General features: G+C 44.6%; 1 protein-coding gene across 1 annotated transcript in view; it reads left to right on the top strand.

Annotated features, from left to right (window-relative positions):
• The window catches only part of DOP1B (DOP1 leucine zipper like protein B), a 2,336,114-nt gene that overhangs the window by 1,656,898 nt on the left and 660,192 nt on the right, over nucleotides 1–19,024 (top strand). The window contains exon 25 of the mRNA XM_044071549.1: nucleotides 14,426–14,530. Within this exon, the coding sequence (XP_043927484.1) occupies nucleotides 14,426–14,530 (105 nt within the window). The remainder of the gene's footprint in view (nucleotides 1–14,425; nucleotides 14,531–19,024) is intronic.

Here is a 19,024-nt window from a genome sequence, read left to right as displayed (position 1 = left end):
TACAATCTCCAAAGGTCACAAACAGTACTAGATTAAGCAGACCCTGAACCTAGTCTATGCTAGTATTTTTCAAGTGCAGGAACAAGTAAAATGAACAGAACAAGCAGAGAAACAAAAAGGAGACAAGATCAGAACAGAGGTAAGGATTCAATTCACTAAGCCTAAAATACAGTTGCACAGTTTAAACAGATATGCAGCAAATAGTTTTAGTTAATCAGAAGTGCAGAAAACAGTTGAAAATAAGCACTTATCGTTTGTAGTCCCACAGCAGATTTTTGGAAAACAGCAGAGTAAGGGCAGAAGGCCAAAACTTTCTACCCTCTAGCCCTTACTAACACAACATCTAAATCACATGTGGTCATGCACATTCTTCTGACCTGGGTAACTACATTTTCCTTTGTTATCTCATGCCCCCTATCCCTTTATTACCTCTATCCCCTTCTATACAACATACCATCTGATATTGTTAATCCTCGTTCATTCCTTACGCATGGGTATCAGTTCCGAGCTCAGAACTGAGCCGGCCATTTTCCAAGCTCGCATCAGCTTCAAACTCTCGAGCTAAACTCTTACCCACAATCCCCCTCTCTCTGTTACCTCAGATTTCATTTGCCGCATTGCCATCCGGTCGTGTCAAGCTACTTCTCTTGAGCTAAGTACAGTCAATTGTTGTTTAATTGCCTTACAAATTACTTTTCTGTCAGAAAAGTTCATATTTTATTGTCGCTTACCCTATTGCATCTAGCGTTCATAATTTCTTCCGGTTTTCCTGCTTTTTCCTTACTACTTTTACCGCGAGGTATTCTCTCTTTACCATCGTTGGTAATCTTTTTCCCTTTTCTCTCTCATACCTTTGGGTACTCTCTTGTACCATTGTTGGTACTTTTCTATTAATTAATTTGCTGTCATGGCAGATAAAAAAAAGTAGTCCGGGGTTTAAACGGTATTCTGATTGTGGACACAAACTGCCTACTTCTGATGCACACTCTTTGTGTGTTTATTGTTTGGGAGCTTCCCATTTATCTGTTGAACCACCCTGTACTATTTGTGAGAACTTTTCTAATAGAACATTGTTGGAAAGGAAAAACAAGATGATACTGAAGGGACTTCTAAAATCTCCCTTTTCAGAGGCTATTTCTGGGTCGGAGGTCTCAACCCCTGCTAGAGCCCATAAGAAAATGGATGTTCCTACTAAGGCTAAATCTTTGCCTTCGTCCCTGGCTGGGGACTCCCGCCAACCAAAACCTAAAAAGGCTAAAGTTTTGGCTGCGGAGCTCTCGCAGACAGCCCCAGTGCTTTTGGTGCCTAGACCTTCGACACTGAGGCCTTCGGCTCCATTAGTGATTTCGGCTCCGTCTTCTCCTGCAGCCTTCTATATATCAGCACCGAGTGGCTCCTCGGTTCAGACCATTACCACTGTATCGGCACCGACCGTTCAGTCGACGTAGAGACCTTGACTGCGTCGGCTCCGAGATCTTCCTCAGAACCGACGCCTTTATTGTTGACTCCAGTTTTGTCGGTTCCAGCTTTGGCACCGACAACCACTTTGGCACCAATCCCTGTGTCGGTGCAGACAATGACCTCGGCACCGATGACTTCTTCAGTGCAGACAACAGTAGTCTAGTCTCTCTCGGCACCGTTGTCCTCTGTGTGGTCAGATGAGATGGGCACCGAGTCTGCCTCTTCTGTGGACAGGCCTGTTTCGCCCTCAGTCTCCATGAGGTCCACTAGAAGCCTTTCTGAACATGATGTGTTGCGTCTTGTGGACCAGGTACTCTTGGCCAGAGGTATCCCACCCCTCAGGAAATATCCTTCCTTGGGAGGTGATCACCCATCTCCAAAGACCCCTTCTTATTCTCCTTCTTCATTGCCTTTGAAGTCCATGGATATAGCACAGTCTTCCCCTTCTGTGGTTCCCTTTATGGATCTCACTAAGGAACCACAGTTGCCATCATGGCAAGATAGTTTTGCTATGACCCAGGATGTCAGCTGTGACACGCATAGCTTGCTGCTCCACAGCCATCCAGGGACCCCGGGTCGGCAGGCTGAGCCACTTAGGGGAGGGGTGACCCCTGTCCTAGACATGCACTCCTCTTCGGGTGGACCAGTCTTCCAACTGATGGAGAAGGCTTTCGCTGCTGCTGGAGATACCAGACTGTCTATACCTCCACCCTCCTGTGGTACACTGGGTTCCACAAGTCACATCTAACGGACACCAGGTGCAAGGGCCACAGGACATACTCCCTCAGGAATCCCTTTTTCCATTGTCTTCTGCAGCTTCTCCTGCTGAGGAGGTCCACTGGAAAAGTTCATGTAAGAGGAAGCACATGGACTCCACAGAGGAGTTCCTCACCGAAGACACAGATTTCGATGATGGGGAAGGATCCCCTCAGTCACCCTCTGAGGTATCCTTTGGTGATATCCTCGAAATCCTGAAACAGAGAGGTGACTGGCAGTCCTCTAATCTGACCTCTGAGAAAATCTGTGTTCCTGCAGACCTTTTGCCCCCGGCCCGCTACCTACTGGGTTACTCCACCTGCTGATTAACTTGTCTGGCTCATCATGCAGCATGCTTGGAAGGCTCCTGATACCATCGAAGCTATTCCCTGGAGGCCAGATAAGATCTTGTCCCCTCCTGCTTCAGATCCCCATTGGTCCAAAGGTCTTCCTGTGGATGCTTTGGTGGTGGCGGCCACAACAAAAAAGGATCTGGCAGAAGAAGAAAGCCAGACTGACAATCCACCTAACAGAGAGTCCCAGGCCCTGGACAGGATAGGGAAGTGCACCTTTGCTTCAGCGACCTTTGCTATCAGGTCCCAGAATTATATAGCACATTTTACCAGGCTTCAAAGGGATTTGGTTTCTGAGCTGTCTGAAACCTTGGCTGGTGCCTTGTCTGATGAGATCCTTGACAAAATGGCCTCTCAGCTGCCACCATTGAGTCTATATCTAACTCCTCTATGCGACTGATATCTCACGCATCAGAAGGAGCAGCTAGAGCAGCGGGTTCAGCTGCGGTCTTGAGGTGACACGCCTGGATGCATTTGTGCAACTTCGCGGAACCCTTTAAGTCTTCTTTTCTTAATGCCCCCATTGAGGCCTCCTCATTGTTTGGGCCCAAAGTTAAAAGCACACTAGCCAGATGTGAACAGGATGGTAAGACCGTTTGTGCCGTAGGTGTCCATTATTCTTCCTCTCAATGTGCTTTCTCCCGAAACCAAAATAGCGGGAAGATATGGTTCAAGAAATCTCAGGGTCCTTTCCGTGACACACAGGCCGAGTTCTCCCACAGAGGCAGACAGGGAAACTCACAGGGAAGATGCTGTTTTTGGGGTAGAGGGGATCCGCGTAACCATGGTTCCAGGGATTCTTTCCCTGGTCAATCCTACCAGCGCTCCTGAAGAGCGGCCCAACTTCTTTCCTCTGGAGGTGGTTGGGGGACGTTTCTCCTTGTACCCTTCTGCCTGGCTAACCATCACCACCGATTCTTGAGTACAAAAGATAATAACCAAAGGTTACCATATCCCCTTCGATCTTTGTCCTGTCCCTTCAAAAAATCTTCCCGACGTTCCACCCAGTCAAAAGGAGGAAGCAGCACTAGAGATACAAAAGCTGCTAAGAAAATGAGTCATCCAAATAGTCCCTTCAGACCAGATAGGATCCGGATTCTACTCAACTATTTTTGGTGCCATAGAAAACCGGGGACTGGAGACCAATTTTGGATTTCAGTGTATTGAACAAGTTTGTGAGAGTACAAAAATTCCTGATGGTCACAATACAGTCTATCCTCCCACTTGTGGAAAAAGACGATTGGATGTGCTCTATAGATCTTCAAGATGCGTACTACCACATAAAGCTGGACAGGCCATCAAGAAGATTTCTGCACTTCTGTGCGGGAGCCAGTCACTACCAGTTCAGAATACTGCCCTTCGGACTCTCTACAGCCCCCAGAGTGTTCACAAAGTGCATGGCAGTTGTCACAGCTCACTTGCGACTTCAAGGATTCCAGGTGTTTCCATACCTATACGATTGGCTCATTTCCGCCCCCACCAGACATCTACTGGAAAAATCTCTGGCATACTCTCTCCTCGCTGCTCAAAGGCTAGGCATAACCAAAACTGGCAAAAGTCCAATCTCACCCCATCTCAGTCGATAGAATTCATAGGGGTTATCTTGGACACAAAAAACTGCAGAGCTGCTATTCCAGAGCACAGAATTCTAAGGATAAAGCAACAACTAATTCCAATCCTTTCAAAGGAAAAATCCACGGCTCACTCGGTTCTACAGCTGTTGGGTTCCATGGCAGCCTCCATCACCATTGTTCCCCTGGCCAGGTTTCACATGAGGCTTCTACAATGGCTACTGCTCACCCAATGGTATCCTTTTCAGCATCCTCTTTCAGCCATGATTCGAGTAACCCACAGGTGCAATCAGGATTTAAATTGGTGGATGACACACAATCTCTCACAATGGTCTCGCCCCTTCTCCCCCCAGCAACCCAAGGCCAGAGTGACCACGGACGCCTCCCTGATGGGGTGGGGGGGCTATGTCAGGGACAGAGAGTCCAAGGCACTTGGTCCGAACTGGAGGCCCATCTGCATATAAATGTTCTAGAGCTGAGGGCGTTGCAAGCATTCCATCCCCTGCTGCCGTCTGGGACAATTACGATTCAATCAGACAACATGGCAGTGGTCTGGTACATCAACAAGCAAGGTGGAACCAAATTTTACCCCCTTTGTCGAGAGGCCATGAGGATATGGCAATGGGCAATGGCTACCAACCATTTTCTTCTAGCAATGCACATTCCCGGGAGTTCCAACGTGATAGCAGACAGACTCAGCAGGTGCATTCTTCAACCTCATGAGTGGTCCCTGAATCCCTTGATAGCGACGGAGATCTTCCACCGCTGGGGCTGTCCTTGCTGCGACCTCTTTGCATCCCTGACCAACTACAAATGCAGCAACTACTTCACCCTGATTCCTCCTCTGGGACAGTCACCCAGGGACGCTCTAGTCCACGATCGACCCTCGGGTTTTCTTTACTCATTTCCACCCTTTCCCCTCATTCCCCAATTTCTGAAGAAAGCCCGTTGGTTGAAGAGCAAGGTGATCCTCAGCACCATATTGGCCTCGACAGATTTGGTTCCCCTTCCTTTGGCCTCACCTACTAGATCAACCATGGATTCTCCATCCAACCCCAGAGTTGATCTCACACCCACAGAACCTGATTCATCCCAACTTGAACAGCCTGAAGCTCACGGCTTGGCTACTCAAATTCCCTTGATTGCCAGGCAGAATGATCTTTCTTTACCAGTACGTGATCGTCTCACTGCTTCTCATAAGTCTTCCACTAAAATTACTTATCTGAGCAAGTGGAAAAGATTTACTTGTTGGCTGAAAGATAAACAAGTAGACCCCTTTTCAGCACCAGTGTCGATTATACTAGACTATCTGGCCGACCTGTTTGAATCAGGTCTATCGGCCTCTACCATTAGAGTTCATTTGGCTGCAATTTCTAATTTTCATGAGGGTGTCCAAGATTCCTCTGTTATGTCACGTAAATTGTGCAAGACCTTCATAAAAGGTGTGAATCATCTGAAGCCACCTTTTAGAGAACCTCTTCAACCATGGGATTTATCATTAGTTCTACAAGCTCTGACAGTGTCACCTTTCAAACCAGCCTCTTCTTGCGACCTCAAGTATTTGTCATGGAAAACCTTGTTTTTGGTCGCTATTACTTCTGCCAGAAGTATTTTTGAACTTCAAGCTTTATGTATCAAGAGTCCATACTTGATTTTTCATAGAGATAGAGTGTGTCTGAGAACTAATCCGTCATTTTTGCCTAAAGTGATCTCTGAAATGTCCATTAATCAAGCCATTGAATTTGCCAGTTTTCTTTCCCAATCATTCAAACAGAGGACAGTATTGCCTACCTACCCTAGATATACAGAGGCAAATCCATTTTATTTAAACATGACTAAACCCTTTCATAAATCTGACCATTATTTTTGGCCTTTTCTGGACCTAGATTAGGATCTACGGTTGCTAAGGTCACATTAGCTAGATGGTTGAAGGACTGTGTGACCTTCATTTATACACAATGTAATGTCTCGTTGCCTACTACCATGAAAGCTCATTCAACAAGGTCGGTGGCAACTTCTGCTGCCTTCCATGCCAGAGCTTCTTTACATGACATCTGTGCAGCTACAACTTGGGCTACGCCTCATACATTCATCAATCATTACAAACTGGATTTGGCCTCCAGGGGAAGAGCATCTTTCAGTTCTATGGTGCTCAGGAATGTCCTTCCATGAGATCCTCCCAGGAATAGAGGTAGCTGGGGACTCTGTCCCATGTGTAAGCAATGAACGAGGATTAACAATATCAGATAAAGAAGTTATGTCTTACCATAACATACCATCTGTATTGTTGATCCTTGTTCATTCATTACGACCCTCCCTCCTTCCCCCTCCTGTGGTTTCTAGTGGATCTCACCATCCGGTTCTCTTAGGTTATTTGACCAGAGGTAGCCTCTACCTTCTTTGACTTGCAAACTCAGTCTGAGGTAACAGAGAGAGGGGGATTGTGGGTAAGAGTTTAGCTCGAGAGTTTGAAGCTGACGCGAGCTTGGAAAATGGCCAGCTCGGTTCCGAGTTCGGAACCGATACCCATGCATAATGACTGAACGAGGATCAACAATACAGATGGAACTTTATGGTAAGACATAACTTCTTTTTTTTACCACTCTTCTTCAATTGCCTTTCTGTCTTGCTCCCTGCGTTACAGTTCATTTTCCTTCTGACCTTCCCACTTTATCCATCTCCTTCAAATGCTTTCCACCACTCTCTTATAACCAACTTCTTTGTCAGTTTGTACTCCGTAATATTATTACCCCACTATCCTTCACTCATTGCCTATACAATGCCTGTCTCACTCTTCTAACTTTAAGTATTATGTACCTACCGACTAATATTTAATACTTCTTACCTCAGTTTTGTTTATTCCTAACATCTATTGTCTAACTCTTATTGTCCATGTCTTTTAAGTCATATGTAATGTCTGCTTCCCAAATATGTTGTAGTTAAACTTTTTGCATACTAAATGCTTTATACTAGGAATATGTCATGTATGTCACCAAAAAAGAAATACAATTTTATCTCTGTATAGTGTCAGTACAGAACAGTTGTCTGTATCCAAATATCTTAAGAGTTATCTTTGTAATGTGTCTTCGTAAAAAAAAAAAAAAGTTTTGATCTTAAATGTTAGTGCCGGAGCATTTCTCCCCAGGCCACTGCTGAAAATGTACTTTGCCTAGTTGGACTTTCCTGGTCATTAAAGACAAATTAACCAATTAATTAAGGAGACTTGGTGTTTGTCTTTTGCCTGGGTAGCTATTATTACCTCATATCTAGCTTTGCTTGATTTAATCAGGGTCCAGAGTTCCCTGTTTAGTTTAGCAAGGACATTTTTAGCATCTAGAGAGCTACATTTATTATTACACACAATAAGCTTTTTTCTGTTATTGCAGAGCATTTTTATTTTTGGGTTCTATCACAAGGGTTTATTTTTAAATTTGGCATTATATTTATTTCAGAGGAAAATGGATGCATCTATACAGCTAATTACATTTGCATAGAATGTGATGGTAAAGGATTCCGCATATGTATAGGTGTCACCAGATTTAAAGGGGATATTGAATTTAGTCAGGTTATCACTCAGTTTTAGTAAATTGGCCTTAGCATGATCTCTGAATACCAAGTTATTGGAGGATGCTTTGGGGTTCAGTCTTACGGTAAATATGACTAGTATATGGTCCAATTTAGCTAGGGAGGAATTATAAAAATAGGGACAGAAGGTACAGAAAATCCCATTATGTCAGTGGCATGGGAATTCACATGTACTTTCATATGTCTGACATGAGTCATACAAAGCATTATAAGGAAAGGGAATGGGTTCAGGGAGAACAAAATCATGTTGATGCGTCAAGCCCATTTGGCTGCCATGTTGTGGAAAACAGGCTAAAATTACACATAAAGCACTTAGAGTGATTATGAGGTGTTAAAATAGGTCAGGCAACAAAGACAGAATGAAAACAATTTTTTTGTAGTTCTAGGATGGAGTTTTCCTTTAAGTTGCTAGAAGAGTTGACTGTTGCCAAAAAGTAGATATGAAGTAGTTTACTTCATTTGGTCTTCAACTTGTGGGAATACAGATCCGTATCAGATCCGAGCTGGCAAATATTACTAGCATCAGCTCCAAGCTCCAGACTCCTCCCCTTACCCATAATACACCTCCACTGTCTTCCATCCCCAGATCTCGTTTGCTGCGATATGTAAAACATCATGTCTCTAGAGCTCCAGCTAGCAGGGTGATTTTGATTGTAAGTTTTTCTAAACTTTCTGTTACTTTTAGCCGTTTCAGGTTAGTATAGGTACCCTTTTTCCCCTCCCAACGCTTTGGTGTCTAGTGTAGGTTTGTAGTTGTAGTTAATTTAGAGTATGTTGTCTGTGGTGACCCCCCCCCCTTAGTCAGTCTAGTGTAGTGAGTGGGTGTGTTTTTAGTTTAAAGAAAAAAAGTTTTTCGTCTGTCTGTTTCTTTTTTTTAAGGCTTCCTGTTTGATAGTATGGCTGAAAAGCTTATCTTTAAGCACTGCACAGAGTGTGGCCAAAAGCTCTCCCCAGCAGATGGCCACACTCTGTGTGTGTGTGTTGTGCTTAGGTGTTGCCCACCTTAATGTGGAGTGCTCCATTTGTGCAGGGTTCAATCCCGAGCTTTGAAGGATAGAAAGGCAAAGTTGGCCCTCAAAGGTCTTCTGCCTGCCACTGATCCTCCTTCCTTGTCTTTGGCTTCAGTCACAGTGGCTGCTGTGGCTGCATCTCCTGCTTCTCTCCCTCTGGCTTCCCCTCCCTCCCAGGCTGGGACTCAAACTCCTGCATCTAAGCCTGTGGTAGCAGAGCAGAGGAGAAGTAGAGCGCAGGAGAGAGAGTCGAAGACAAAGGAAAAGTAAAAGAGGTCCCTGGACCTCTTGTCCCCGAGCAAGTCTGCACGGACCCGTGACTCCCCTCAGCTTCGGTCTCCGAGGTTCTCCCCGGAGCCGGAGGGGACACGTTCAGTCTCCCAGACCTCGGTTCCCCGACCGGCCAGGTCAGAGTCCGTGGCCTCATCTCGGTCGACCCGTTCTTTATCAGACATGGATCTGGATAAGATGTTGAGGCACTTTATCCATACACAGATCCAGATGGGGGTCTTGCCAGCCCCCCCTCCCTCAGGAGGGGGGAGCTCGCTTCCCTTTTTTCAGCCCATTTCTCCTTCCCCGATCTGACCTTCAGCTTCAGAGTTCTGTGCTCCGAGGTTGGCCTTGGTCAGGGGGTCGGTGCCGATGGTCCTTGTGTCCTCGACACCGACAGCTGCCTGGAGCATCTCGGATCTGACCAGTTCAGATCTGAACCGCTCTCGGAGCCAGAGCCTGGGTGTCAGGTCTGAGGGAGTGGAACCTTGTCCATCGGCTCTGACTTTGTCGGCCAGGTTCCCTCCCTTGAAGCTCCGTCCACTTTGGGTATGGCTCCGATTCTCGCTTCAGATCCGGGGAGACTGCCTCTTTATTAGCTTTCCAGGAGGTCCGCTCTCCTCCTGTGTTCGATGTGGTAGAACGGGTCCTCTGCATCGAATCAAGGCCCCTGACCGCCCCCCTCAGACTCCGCCCAGACCCCTTTTGCTCAGTCTGCAGTCCCCATTGTCTTACCAGAGGGGACAGCATGTGCCTGAAGAGCCCAAGACAGTTCCCCCAGAGGAACAGATGGCTTACGAGCGCTCCCCGTAGACCCCCACAGGAGATGTGCCTCACAAGCATACGTACAAGAGAATGCACTTGGACTCCCCCGAGTCCCTAACCAAGGACACAGATTTAGATGATGGGGAGGGCTTCCCAAAATCACCTCCTGACGATGTATCCTTTGGAGACATCAAGGAGATCCTGCACCAACGAGGAGGTTGGTCTGCCCCCAAGCCCTCCTCTGATGAGTCTGTGTTTCTGGAGGCTTTCAGCCCGGGCCTGTCTACATCTTGGGTGTCCCCTCCCGCGGATCCTTTAGTGGTTTTGATTACCTCGCGGGCGTGGAAGGAACCAGATCCCATGGAGCCGATCCCCAAGCGCCCTGATAAGGTTCTGAGTCCCCCTATTCCTGGAACAAGGGCTCCACAGTGGACGCCATGGTGGTAGCAGCAGCAGCCATGAAGAAGGAACTATCTCAGGAAAGTTCCTCGGTCCACTCTTCTGACCGAAAGTCACGGATGATGGACGGCCTATAGAAGCAGGTGTATGCTTCAGCTACCTTTCCAATAAGGGCACTGAACTACTCTGCCCATGTCACGAGACTCCAACGCGATCTAGTGAAGGTGCTGGAGGAGTCTCCACCCAAGTCCATGTCGCAGGAGGACAAGGCTTTGTTCTCAGAGAAAATGGCCACTCTGAGAGCAGTATCAAATACGTCCATGCGACTCCTCTCCCATGTTATGGAAGGAACGGCTAGGGCGGCTGGGTCTGGTGTGTCCATGAGGTGTAACACCTGGCTCAGGTTGTACCAATTCACCAAACACTTTAAGGCGTCCTTTGCCAATGCCCCTTATGACGGCTCGACTCTTTTTGGTAAGACCGCAAAGAAGACACTAGTCCAGAGTGAGAAGGATGGGAAGACACTGTCTGCCATCGGGATCTGCTTCTCTAACCCTCAAAGGTCCTTTTCCCGGAACCAGAGAGGGCAAAAGAAGATGTGGTTCTGGAAGTCTCATTATTCCCAGGACACTCAGGGCTCTTCTTCCTCTAGAGGCAGAGGGGGACAGAATGGATGCAGGCCCAGAGGCCGAGGGGGTCCATGAAACTTCGGGTCTCGAGAACCATTCTCGGACAGACCTGGGCAGTAACCCTGAGGGGTTGGCCAGCTTGTCTACTCTGGAGGCAGTCTGGGGACGATTGTCCATGCACCCAGCGGCATGGGAGTCCATAACAACAGACCGCTGGGTGCTTCAAATCATATCCAGGGGATATTCTTTCCCCTTCGTGGGTTCCCCCATACCTCCCAAATGCCTCCCGGACATTCCACCCATGCAAAGGGAGGCAGCAGTACAGGAAATTTCCAAGCTGCTAGGAAAATGAGCCATCAAAACCGTCCCCCCAGATCAGTCCAGATCGGGCTTCTACTCCAGGTTCTTTTTGGTGCCAAAGAAAACAGGAGACTTAAGGCCCATCCTGGACTTCTCTTCCCTGAACCTGTCAGTTGCCAAACAAAAGTTCTGGATGGTCACACTCCAGTCCATCATGCCATACCTGCAAGAGAGCGACTGGATGTGCTCGTTAGATCTCCAGGATGCTTACTATCACATAAAAATGCACAGAAGCTCCAGGAGGTTCCTCCATCTTCCGGCTAGGGGCTAATCATTATCAATTTCGAGCCCTACCCTTTGGTCTCACCACAGCCCCCAAGGTGTTTACCAAAGTGATGGCGGTTGTATCGGCTCACCTAAGGCTTCAGGGGATTCAGGTCTATCCGTACCTGGACGATTGGCTCCTCACTGCTCCCACCAAGCATCTACTTTTCCAAACCAGGGATTACTTTCTGACACTTGCCCTGAGTTTGGGTATCACAATCAACACAGTCAAGTCTCTAATAGAGCCTGTACAGGTGATAGATTACATTGATGCCAGGATAGACACACTACAGTGCAAAGTGTTCCTGACCTCGTAGAGAGTTCAAAACCTCAGGATGCATGTCTCCCTAATTTATTGATCTCACCTCCCGACAGCAGAATCAGTGTTGAGTGCCCTAGGCTCTATAGCGGCGACCATAACTCTCCTTCCATGTGCTCGGCTACACATGCGGATTCTTCAGTGTTCAGTGGTCCCTGTTGGATTACCACTAACATATCCTATACACTTGAGTCAAGTGTGTCGGTCGTCCCTCATATGGTGGATGAGCTCTCTGGACATTTTGGAGGTACGGTCCTTTGTTCCAGCCCCGGCCTAAATCACAGTGACCACGGATGCCTCCCAACTTGGGTGGGGGGGGCATTGTTCGGGCAGGGCAGTCCAAGGCCTGTGGTCCCCCTTGGGGACCAGATCTTATCCCCTTTGTCACGAGGCCATGAGAGTGTGGGAATGGGCAATCTCCACCGGTCACTTTCTCATCGCAATGCACATTCCAGGATGGTCCAACAGTCTAGCGGACAGGCTAAGTCGGACCATTCTGATGCCTTACGAGTAGTCTCTGAATCTATCAGTAGCAGAATAGACCTTCAGCGAGTGGGGTCAACTTTGTTGCAATCTCTTTGCATCTCCTTCCAATGCGAAGTGCAGCAGGTTTTTCGCTCTGAAGCCCCCGCCGGGGGAGTCCCCCAGAGACGCTCTAGTTCATGCTTACCCACCAGTTCCTCTCATCCCGAGTTTCTGCAGAAAGCTTATTGACTGGGGAGCAAGGTGATCCTCATTGCCCCATTCTGGCCTCGCCAGGTATGGTTTCCCTTCCTTTGGTCTCACCTTCTGGCTCCTCCGTGGATCCTAGATCCCATTCAGGATCTGATTTCACACCTATTGGGGGTGCCTCATCCAAGTCTGGACATCCTGTAGCTCACAGTTTGGCTGCTCCAGTTCCCATGATAGCTAGGACTCCTGGATTTTCCTCCTCAGTTAAACCTATTTTGGTAGCTGCTCATAAGTCTTCTACCAAAAAGGTTTATCGCAGCAAATGGAAATGTTTTTCTTTCTGGGCCTCTCAGGGGAGTTTAGATCCTTTTACGGCTCCTATTTCTGCCATTCTTGATTTTCTAGCTGATATTTTCCAGTATGGAGCTAGTTCTTCTACTGTCAAAGTTCATTTGGCTGCCATTTCTAATTTTCATGTGGGTGAGAATTCTGCATCCTTGGCATCTTCTAGACTGTGTAAAGCCTTTATTAAAGGCACTTTTTTGCTACGCCCCCTTCAAAGATCCTGTCCCCCCGTGGGACCTTTCTGTGGTTCTCCAAGCTCTGGTCGCTCCACCTTTTGAGCCTGCTGCAACTGCAGATCTAAAATTTCTGTCGTGGAAAACAGCTTTTCTGGTGGCGATTACCTCTGCTAGAAGGATTTTGGCCTTGTCCATAAAATTCCCATACATGATTTTTCATAAAGATAGAGTTTCCCTTCAAACCAACCCATCTTTTCTTCCTAAGGTGGCGTCACCAGTCAATATCAGACTATAAATTTGCTTGTGTTCTTTCCCAGTTTTACCAACAGGATAGAATACAAACTACACATGTTGGATGTTCATAGACAATTAATATTCTATTTACACAGGACAAAAAATGTTCTTAAATCTGATCAGTTTTGTTTCGTTCTATAGACCCTTTTTGGGCAAACCTATTTCCAAGGTCACTATAGCTAGGTGGATTTCTTCATGCATCCTGCAGGTCTGTAAGGACAAAGGCATGTCTTCCCCAGGTCAGGTTAAAGCTCATTCCACTAGATCCATGGCTACGTCTGCAGCTTTCTGGTCTAGGGTGACATTTGCTCTGCAGCTACTTGGTCCTCCTCTCATACGTATTACAAAATTGGATTTGACATCTAGAAGGAGAGCATCCTTTGGCTCTGTGGTGCTCTGAAATATCCTTCCATGAGGGCCTCCCAGGATTTTAGTAGCTGGGGACCCTGTCCCACAGGTTGAAGACCAAATGAAGTAAACTACTTCAGATAAAGAAGTTATGCACTCCATAACATTCCATCTGAGTAGTTGTACTTCATTTGTCTTCAACCGTCCCTACCTTCTTCCCCCGGACCTTGGAGCATGTTCAGCCTACGGGCTGTAGTATAGGTCACAAGTATGTTATCAGGTCGGGTTCTAAGTATAAGTTCTGCAAACTCGATCTGGGGATGGAAGGCAGTGGAGGTGTATTATGGCTAAGGGGAGGAGTCTGGAGCTCGGAGCTGATGCTAGTAATTATTTGCCGGCTCGGATCCGATACGGATCCGTATTCCCACAGGTTGAAGACAATGAAGTACAACTACTCAGATGGAGCGTTATGGTGAGTACATAACTTCTTTTTTTAATTTAAAATATAAATAAATATTTATTTATTTATTGTATATGTATTGCTTATAAAGTACCTACCAGTTTTCATTTGGATGATTTATTCCATTGGATGACTGTTGTGAAAGAAGACCTGGCAGTTTATTTTGATTTGTTGGTTTTCTTTTTTCCAATTTCAGATTTGCTTTTGGCACCTGGGATTATGTACCCATTTATTTTATTTTTTTCTACTTGCATGTAATTGTGCTCAGCATGTTATGTTATATTTTCAACTAATCACTTTTCACTCTGAACTTGGTATGTATGTGAAGTAATACTAGTTTTGAGATGCATTTTCATTCCGTCATTGTCTCATTGTTTTCTGATTGCAGACTTCCAGCTACAGCACTGCAGGAGAATTTCCCACCTCTTATGAGCTTATTAAGGGAGTCTGTTCAGCTGAATATGTCACCACCTGGACATTTTCTCCTTCTTAGGTAGGTTATTTTAATCATTTTGCAAGTACCATATAAAATACTGGAGAAAATTATGAGAGAGCAAGCAAGCGAGCTGTAACAGAAATGATCCTGCTACAATAAAACCTCTGTGCAGTTACCAGACTGATGTCATTCTTTCTGTAAGCAAATTTAGTTAGCATAAAAATGGATGTTAGCAGTAACTCCCTGTTTTAAGAGTGAACTTGATTGAGCTGCATGCCATAAAAACTTGTAGGCAGTGTTTCTGAATGTCTGGGTATGTGTAATTCTTTGTAAGATAGAACATCTTGAATAATCATGTACCTACTCACATAGACTTTCTCTTGTCTTGTCCCACATTTTGCCCTGCACTTATTTGTTGGGGGTCTAAAGAGTGTACAGTTTTATCAGAATCCTGCAGACTAATGCCATTGTCTCTCCACCACATATGCTTGCGCACGTCTGCACAAGTGCACACGCACACATATTGCACTATTTCACTGTAAGTATGTGGCATTCTTGAGGATTCCGTGTAGCATTCTGGATGTAGGCTCTTCCTTACTGCAAAATAGATATCAGTTCAACAGCTCCTACACTGCTGTTTATGCTGTGTTCAGTGTTATGTTTAATACCTGTGATTAGATGGGGTGCATGCTGAGTTATCTCTGTCCTTTCAATGTTATCACCACAGCAGCCATGGAACATCATGTGAGGGCATGTTTTTCACTTGCCTTACTTGACATGGACAGTTGTCAAAATCCCCCAAATGTCACTGCTCCAGTCAGAGAAGTGTAGCATGGTTACAGCTGTCCTATGCAATACAATGCAAAGCAGAATGCCACAACTCCAGTAAGACAGCTGTCAAGCTGGCTGCAAAGCAGTGGTGTATGACAGCCCGATTGAGAGCTGTCAAGCAGCAGCTACATACAGTTAAAATAAAGAAGGTCTGCAGACTGTTTCAGTACTGCCTAGCAATGTATAAATAACACATATTTTACGTTGTGTGTGCTGCCTTTCTGTTACTATTTAAATATAATGCAAGATGTCACAGCTGCAGTCAGAACAGTAGGATGCTGCCACATGCTGACTTCTGGACTGAGTTTAAACAAACATATACATGCGCGTATATATCTGTGTATTTATGTGTGTGTGTGTGTGTGTGTGTGTGTGTGTGTGTGTGTGTGTGTGTGTGTGTGTGTGTATAAATATATATATATATATATATATATATATATATATATATATATGTGTGTGTGTGTGTATATATATATATATATATATATATATCATGTACGGTTGACTACTAAAAAAGAGCAACTGTCAAATAAATGAAAACAAAGCACCAAACATACAAAACAGAGGCAACAAATACACTGAAAGCAAAACAAAACTGCTAACCTATGCTGAACATCAAATACAAGTGTTTTTCAGGACCCTTTGCACCCCCATGTGGGGGGGGGGGGCTCAAGTCCCCCACACTCCTAAGACTTAAATATATTAACTCTACAGTTATACCAAATTGATCAGAAGAGAACCCCCCCCCCACCAAAAAATAAATAAATAAATAAAACAGAAATCACCGCTGGTGCACAGTGAGAAATGCACCAGCAGTGATTCACAACAGCACATAATAACACAGTACTGCCAACTGCCACAATTATCCCCAAAAACAATAACAGCCCACTGAACAAAGCCACCCTCAGAATCAATCCCACCAGATTACCTGTCAATTCCAAACACCGTGTTCAGTCTTACTGGAGGATACATAAACCATTTATTCAAAACTGCAAGTCAAAAACGTGGTCAGCCTTTGGGGCATTCACTCACATGCACTACACCCGTAGGGTCTATATTACTCCGCTGAAACACTGTAACAGCGACCACCACATTGTCATGTTTTCAGCAAACTTCACTTCCGCGATTCGCTGAATACTTAATGGGCAAACAAATATTTACCCCACAACCCATCGGAGCTAAATCTACGTAAACCAAACTTACCCATGTGGGGGGGTTGCCCCTCCCACACCCCCCAACTAAATATACCAACTCTGAGACCACACTACAGTGGAGAAAAGGGCAAAATTGTGTAGCTGGCCAACTACGTGTTTGCTCTTTAAGTATTCAGCAAATCTTGGAAGTGAATTTCGCTGAATACTTGTCGACAATGTGGTGTTCGCTGTTAGACAGTGTTTCGATGGTGTAATATAGACCCACCCATATATATGTGTGCGTGTATGTATTTGTGTATATATATATATATATATATATATATATATATATATATATATATATATATATATATATGTGTGTGTATGTGGGTGTGTATTGTATATAAGTGTTTTTGTATATTTAGAGTGCTCACCTTAATAGTTATTTAAACTGCTTGAATAATAGATACTTAGCGATATAAATTAGGTTTTAATGGAGTTTAGAGCCATTGCTGAGTGTGCTTGTCTCTGATTTGCATTAATTGTAAGCAATGTTTTTCTCCTTAAAGTAAGCAATACTAGTTGTATAGCTGCAAGGAGGACTATGAATTCCACCCTTCATCTGTTTGTCGGGGCTGTTAATGGCAAGAAACGAACTATTTATCTACTTTACTGAATTACTTGGTGAGAAGGCTATTGCTAGCACTAAAATATTTGACTTGTGTGGAGATTGTTATAAGTTAGGATTGTGTTGTGTGCTTTACTAAAATGTGTGAATACAGGCTTTGCTTGATACAGTAATGCCAAGTGAGTACGTTTGGGAAGGTAGACTGTGACCTTTATGCTAGACCTCCCAAATACGACTGTGAAGTCAAAAGAAACTGGCAAGTATTTGAGAATGTATGTAACGGAATACTGAAATGCTTTATATACATGTAACAAGACTATAATTATGTGTCTTAAAACAATATTACAGCATTATTTCCTGCCTTTGAATTTATGCATTACTGTAAAAGAAGAAGGTTGCAATTTAAGAGTGACTGAGAATAGCTGAGATTTTGCTGTTATACATTGCAGTATTAAAAAGATAGCACAAATGCTATACACATATGTTAAATTGTTACTGTGTTTCATGTGTTTGAATTTACATGTTGTTAAGGTTGTGCGTAAAGCTGTCAGCTTCCTTTGAGAGTGCCAGTAGGTATGGACAGTTGCTTTTTTAGGGTTTACTCTTTCTTACTCATAAAAAAGAGATGTAAAAGTACAATATATTTGAAACTAGAGGTGCAGTTTGATATTTACAAATCGTAAATGTAAGTTCATCCAGTGCTGCAATTCCCCCTTTTATTCTTATTGTCTTTCTGCTGTTGCTGAATATTTTATATATAAAATACAGGCTGTGGTTCAGAATAAATCCCTGCACTCACATAAACTGCAGTGGCCAAAAGTTGTAGTTATGCAGAAAATCCAGTTTTAGAGGCAAGTTTAGCTGCAATGAGGAAGAACTCATTATCAACTAATGCGCATTCCTCTGAATCTGGTGTAATTACCGCAAATGTTAACAGCACTTTTTAGTGGTAATTACCACTGACAAGGTCATGCATTGCATGGGTACAGCACCCCTCATGCACTCTCCTTCATACATGCAGACATTCACAAACACACACACACACACACACATACACACAAACACACTGTACGTGACACCCTCCTCATTTGATCACTCTGAGACAACATTAATTCATTCATTTATCCACACCCTCACACTTGCACACAGCCCTTACTCTACTCATCCCTTAATTAACCCCCCCCCACTGTGACCCCCAAGCAGACATATGCTCATTCTCACACACACACACACACACACACACACGCACACACACACACACACACACACACACACACACACACACACACACACACACTCACCAACCAGAGACCACTTATACCCCTTCACACATGCTGCTACACATATATACACACCACCACCTCCCTGCCAATCTTGCCAAAACATAGCTGCAACCCACTCTCTCCCATTGGCTACAATGGCAGATTGCAGGGTTTTATCCATTTTAATTAACACAACCTGAATCGCTCAGCTGCATTAGCTCCCTTCCTGCAGGCATTGCATGGTGAAAATGTGCAAAAAATAGTCCAGGATTTTATAGATATTGAGCACAAAAAATATTAAACACTTAAAGTTTAGCTAAAGTTGGCCCTGTATAAATTAAATGGTTGTTGCTATTACTGTGGAGTTTAAGGATAAAAACAAAAAAGTGCTTCAGGATTGTGAACTTGACAGAGTTGTTTATTTAATGTTTACTTTTATAGAAATAAAGACAAACATTTGAGGTTGTTGAAAGATGGGGTCAAATAAATGTAAAGCAGCACTTTTCAAAGTGATCATTTAATTTTGCAACAGATCTGTGAGGGTATTCTTCTCTGTGGCAGTGTATAGATTATGAAAATAAACCTGGTCCAGCTTGGATGATTAGTGGGTAAGAGATCATGAATTAAAGTGTTGCTTGAATTTTGTAATTCCTTATTTCGTTTACACCCAGACTACAAGGTAAGCTGTTCAGAATTA

The sequence above is a fragment of the Protopterus annectens genome, chromosome 5.part0, assembly GCF_019279795.1.
Source record: "Protopterus annectens isolate FY-2018-M chromosome 5.part0, PAN1.0, whole genome shotgun sequence".
In the NCBI taxonomy this organism is placed as follows: Eukaryota; Metazoa; Chordata; order Ceratodontiformes; family Protopteridae; genus Protopterus; species Protopterus annectens.
The sequence above is the reverse complement of the archived record's forward strand: the minus strand, read 5'-3'. Positions and strand labels throughout refer to the sequence as shown.